At 43.3% G+C, this 6195-nt stretch overlaps 1 protein-coding gene across 1 annotated transcript; it reads right to left on the reverse strand.

Moving 5' to 3' along the window:
- Positions 1-1481: 1481 nt before the first annotated feature.
- Positions 1482-4129, reverse strand: LOC119362446 (probable RNA-binding protein EIF1AD). Its single transcript, XM_037627664.1, has 4 exons — positions 3787-4129; positions 3624-3699; positions 3388-3514; positions 1482-1965 (listed from the first exon to the last, which is right to left on the reverse strand). Exons 1-4 carry the CDS (start codon positions 3901-3903, stop codon positions 1779-1781), a joined length of 507 nt encoding a protein of 168 aa, XP_037483561.1. The 5' UTR covers positions 3904-4129; the 3' UTR covers positions 1482-1778.
- Positions 4130-6195: the final 2066 nt, after the last annotated feature.

The raw sequence follows: 6195 nt of genomic DNA on the forward strand, positions 1-6195 counted from the left end.
ATGGTCCAGTTATTATTTTATAGTATTGAGTAGCAGCGAATGAAGTGAATAGAAATTAAACAGTATTCTAAACACATGCAGATTAATAGCCAAAAATACAAAATCATCTTGAACAATTCAGAAATTTAAATCCATGAAATGAGCCTTGAAACCTCTTGTCAGCTTCTTTGTTCTGCACTTGTGAGGCATCGATCTTCCTAATTAATTAATTAAGTCATCAAAAAAAGTATCAGAAGAAAAGCTGGCTACTCGCAAATCATCCTAGGAGAAGAGGTCCGTCCAATTCTGGGAGAAAAGTTAAGTTAGCAGAGGGAGGCGTCCACCAACACCATAGCATAGCTGGCCCCAAGGAAGCATCAAGCATCAGGAACTTGGTTTGGCTTGAGCACATCAAGCATACCCGGTTTGGCTTGAGCACATCAAAGCATATATGTCAGGCAGCTAGCGTCCACAAGCCACCAACAACTTACTGTATTTCTCAACCACAATGGTAGGCAGAGCAAACAAATCCTTGCTATCTATTTATTTTCTAGTATGTTTTCATGTGCCCACAAATCTTGATCAAGCCATGCCAGAGGAGGAATATTACTTTAAATCACCAGCACGCCAGGCAATTTAATTTGATTGATTCCAGCTACCATGCATGCATCCTCAGGATACTAAATCAGAAACAAAGCTAGATTTGATGATAAACACATTCAGGATGCCACACAGTTGGAATGATATGATACCCAGGTCTGGTATATAAAAGCAAATGCAAGAATTAACCTAGCTACAAAATCATACTGTAACTAGCCTCATCCCCCCACACCGAGTCACTCTTATCAACTTTGAACATAAACCTAACCAGATAAAGTTGCAACAGGCATTAATTAATCTAGCAAAGATGAGACTTGTCCCATTCAATAGTCGACGGGCCAGCCAATCTACTCTCGAGGAGGAGGTCCACGGCCACGGCCCCCTTCCTCCATCACCTTCTGCACAGGATAACATTGCTTAATGGTGATTAAAACCATATTCAGAGAGGAGTTGGGCAACTGGAAAACAAGTATTCAAAGGAATGCCTGCCAATTTATAATATCATCACTACTACTTTCTACCCAAGTCAAAGCACAATATTAAAGATTTAATAAGTAACAAACACATTAACAATGCACCGACAAGAGAATGAACCCATACTTAAACTATTAGCAAAATGCAGAGCACCTATAATATATATATATATATATATATATATATATATATATATATATATATATATATATATATATATATATAAATAATGCTCCTAAAGGTAGGTAGCTTAATTTGTTGAGGCTCTCCTCTCATATGGCAAGAGTTGTTTATCAGTAGGAGTAAATCATATCAATTTGTGTGACTTGAATTGTCAAAATCGGTGAATTTGTTTCTTGTGCAGCTGTGGCACCATCTTGAGACCTAGTACAACTGGAATTAACTAGGCAGGGCAAAGCAAAGCTAGCTTGCTGGGTCCTTTTCAATCCACTTTCAAGGTGGAAAGCAAGCAGACTTGCACAATAACATCCACAACCACAATAAGCTAGGTGCAACATTCTTGTTTTCTTCATATTACACTAGAGGTGACAGGCCTCCACATGCCCTGCCACTTAATGTCGACAAAACGCACTGACTACTATATCTTTGACAGATTGGGCCGTAAGTTTATGATGTCATGCCCAAATTCGACAAGCATAAATACATTAGGTGTACAGGTGGACGGTAACCATAGGATGATGACTATTCCCAAGTCGTCTACCAGTTCAAGAATCAGAGTCACTTTCTGTATCGGAATGCACGTCAAACGGTCTATTTCTGTTCGTGTTTGCCTCAAGTGGCGGCATATCATCAGAGTCGTCTTCATCAGAGTTCTGCTCTTCCTCAGCCTGTGATGTCGTTCCTTGTGGCCCTGTCGCCCACCCATTGGGAGTTGACTTGAAGATAGCCGGCCTGGCATAAGAAAGATGAGTGAATCAGTAACAAGCTAACAATCCTGATTTTATCAAGTAGATAGACTACTGATGCAGAGCTCGTACGAAAACCAACAAACTGGCACATTATTATTAACAAGACCTTCTGGAAATATTTTAGGATCTTCATTACTCCCTCCGATCCACATTAATTGTCGCTTATTTAGTACAATGAAGTATTAGAATTTTGCCATCAACTTATATCACATCAACATTTTCATATAGTATCAGTGCTCGGTACCATTTCCATGTTCCATCAGAGCAGGCAAAACCAGAATCAAACCATTTAGGCTGTTTGCCCAAATTTTGTTTTTACCACACCATTTAGGTTGTTGAAATGCAGCACTGGCTACCACCTACCAGCATATCACATGGAAAGTGAATTTGATACAATACGTCTAGATACATTTGTTTGAGCGTCAGTTAATATGGGACAGAGGTACTATTACTAAAACAGCCAGACAAACTAGCACAAACTGGGAAGTAGGTCATATATCAGATTACAAGCAACCACAGCAGACATATAGTTAAATATAACATAAGACCATTTTGCAACCTAACATAGCTTGCAAAATGATGTTATATTATGGGACGGAGGGAGTAACAGACAGCTATCATAAACACAAGAAATTTAGACATATTGCCAGGACTAGGAGGGTGTATTCTTACAAATTCTATCGCGACAAAAGGAAGTCTTGAGTTGTGCCTAGAATTGGAAAATTATTGTACATCTTGGCCTGGGTGATAGAACACACTACATACAAGCCTATACTGCAGCTTGGTGGATAACAGGTATCATAAACACAAGAAATTTAGATATATTGCTAGGACTAGGAGGGTGTATTGTTATACCTTGTGTTGCAATGCAACAAAAGGAAGTCTTCTTCAGTTGGTAAGAAGACCATTGCACATATCGGGACACTCGTCAGAATGGATGTGAAGCACAAAACCATATTAGAAGACCAGTGCTAAACTGCTAATTAGAGTATAAGTTTTAGGGAGAAACCAGTGCCAATTATTTAAGGTAGTACAGTACTTGTATGAAGTATCCTGCTAAATTTTACTTGATCAAGCAAGCAAATCATTCGGTCTGTTTCACATGACACAAACAAGTGCAGTGGGTGGCTGATGTCATGACCCAAGGCAGGTTAATTTTAACTAACCCAAAGTTGCAGAGCAATTATGTCCACAGATGACTTGTGCCTAGTGGTGAATTGGGCATTGGTCTCCAGTAAAGTACAAACTTATCCTAGAATTTGCATACTTGCATTTAGGGAACGTAAATCCACTCCAAGTAAGTAGTAACTACGTAATGTTTACTTTGTCAAGTAAAGTAGTGCAGTAAATATTCATTCAGGGAGAGGGAGCAGCAGAGCAGAGGGGAATTGAGCAACAAACTCACCATTTGCCAGATTTCTCGAGCGCACGAACTTGATCATGAAAGAGGACCCGTGACACGACACAGGCTATCTTGCTTCCAGATTCGAGAGCCTCGTCCCTCCCACTAGCATCAACAACCACGAAATTCCCTGCACATTCATTCATTCATTCACCATTCTTGATCAGAGCTAGTTTTCTTAGCGTGGTGAAGTATATATAAAAGCCAAGCCATTTTTTGGTACTAAATAAATGACTGACCGTTCTTGATCCAGAAGCTCTTCTGGAACTTGGCGGGGAAGAGGGCGAGAGACTTGACGCCCTCGCCGTCCGTCACCTAAAACCAGCACCAGCACGGCGGCAGCAGGAAGGCAGAGTGAGCAAGAAGCAATTTTGAAGAGAGGGAGGGAGAGAGGGTAGGTACCTCGATGAGGTTGGAGCCGCGCAGCGTGACGACCTGCATGATGCTCTCGCCCTCCGCCAGCGTCACCGCGGTGCCCTCCTCGCACGCGCGCCGCAGGTTCTTCCTACCGCCCTTCATTCTTGCCCTCCTCAACGGACGGACGGCGCCGCAGCCCACCGACAGAGGGAAGGTTCTGGTTCTGGTGCTGGACTCAACACTGCTGCGGTGCTGGCTGCCCAGAGGGAAGGAGGCGGACGGCGGCGAGCTAGCGTCGGCTCTTGTTGCGGCGGCGGCGGCGGCGGCGGCGGCGTCGGTCCGCTCGGGTGTGCTCTGGTGGGGAGCTAGGGTAGGACTGCAGGCAGAACTTCAGGACATAACACGCCCAGCCCACTATGTGATGTGATAGTGGGCCTTCCAACCTTGGGCCTTTAGCAAATCATTGGCCCCTCTAAACATTATAACACTACTTCGGTTTTTCCCGAAATCACTAATTAAGAAGTACTCGTTGCAAAGAGCACTCCACTTTCCCATGTCGCGATAAGTGGCGCACATGCAGCGCGCCACTTGTCGCAACCCGGGAGTTTTCTCTTTTTTCGTAGATCCGTTTATTCAAAACGTTTTATCTCTTAAACCGTGCGTCCGAATCTTGAACCGTTTTCACCGTTTGATTCCTCATGTCGAGATCTTCAAAACTAGACCTCATGTTGATAGGTTTTGACGAACTTTTTTTTCACGAAAAAAATCGGGCAAAAAAACCGAACCGAGAACATGGTTTTTTTTCCTTTCCGATAGAGGCACGGCCGTGACTCTCGCGAAAGCACAACCGTGCCTCTCGTGAAAACAAAACCGTGACTCTCGTGGAAGGGAAAAAACAGAAAACGCGTATTTTTTTTCCTTTCCGAGAGGCACGGCCGTGACTTTCGTGAAAGCACAACCGTGCCTCTCGCGGAAGCAAAACCGTGACTCTCCCGAAAGAAAAAAAATAGAAAATGCGTTTTGTTTTTCCCTTTCCGAGAGGCACGGCCGTGACTCTCGCGAAAGCACAACCGTGCCTCTCGCGGAAGCAAAACCGTGACTCTCGCGAAAGAAAAAAAATAGAAAATGCGTTTTTTTTCGTTTCCGAAAGGCACGGCCGTGACTCTCGCTAAAGCACAACCGTGCCTCTCGCGGAAGAAAAATCGTGACTTTCGCGAAAGGAAAAAAAAGAAACCGCGATTTTTTTGCACAAAAGAAATTTTCAAAAAAAAAAATTGATCGAGAAGCTAAGAAAGACCGGGGGGAAACAAAAACGTCGAAAAAACCGGAAAAAAACAATTAAAAAGCCGAAAACACGTGCGGAAAAATAAAAAACAAAATCCGAAGGGAGCGTCCAGAGCGCGACACATGGCAAATGGCTGAGAGCGCGCCAAGTGGCACTAATCGTTGCGAGGCTCCCGAAGGAGCGCTCGTTAACTAGTTGCTCCCGGTTTTTCCTCTTTTCGGTTCACCGCGGCAAAAAAAAATTGCTACCACGTGACATATGTGGTAAGCAATCCAAACATTTCAAAAAGAAACAAAAAAAATATTAATTCCGTCAATTAATTAATAGTAATGGAGATCATGCCCGGTTTCTATGCCCGCCCCTTGGCGTAGAATGAGCTTAAGGTCATTTTTAAAAATGTTTACAAATTCTATAAAAAATAGTTTTAGTTCAGACAATTTAATATTCTTAAGGTCCTTTTTTAAAATGTTTATAGTGTAACGATATCCAGCTCAAAATAGTGCATGTCCATGGTGTAACCAACAAAATTGGTATAGAGTGGTGGAGCTAAACGGGTGGGCCCGCTAAATTCATGAATCCATGCAGAGACAATAGAGTAATTATCATTGAGGCAGAGCTATGTGTTAAGATGAAGGGGCCAATGCCCCCACCCCACCATTGAACCAACTTATGAAAAATGAGGGCTTAGCCGTTTGACGGCCACAAGCACTATAGTACACAACATAGACACACTATAGTACACAAATCTCACAACTCCTGGTGAGTGGCAAGAGAACAAGTGGCTCGGAGTAGCTGGTGTAACATCATGAACAGAGTGCAGAGCATTGTGATGGCGTCGACGTAAGCTGCAAGCCATTCGAAAAGGGCGACGGCGCATTCTTGGTTCATGAGCAAACGCGCCTCGCGCCCTGCAGCTTGCACGTGAGATCCATGAACACAATGTGGAGTCGCTGCCCCATCATGGTGATCGCACGGGTGGAAAATAATTAAGGTGGCCACCAGGTGCGTCAACCATGGTGATCCCAAGTTTTTCTTCTTGTCTGCTCTACATCTTGTTTAGTTTGTTGATTCACTCAATGCTACAACTTGATGATCATGTTACCATATAGCCCGGGTGTGCTGCCACGCCGTACAAAACAATGGAGGGCGGGCCATCATGTTGATGCATT

This window comes from Triticum dicoccoides, chromosome 2B (assembly GCF_002162155.2).
Source record: "Triticum dicoccoides isolate Atlit2015 ecotype Zavitan chromosome 2B, WEW_v2.0, whole genome shotgun sequence".
NCBI lineage: Eukaryota > Viridiplantae > Streptophyta > Magnoliopsida > Poales > Poaceae > Triticum > Triticum dicoccoides.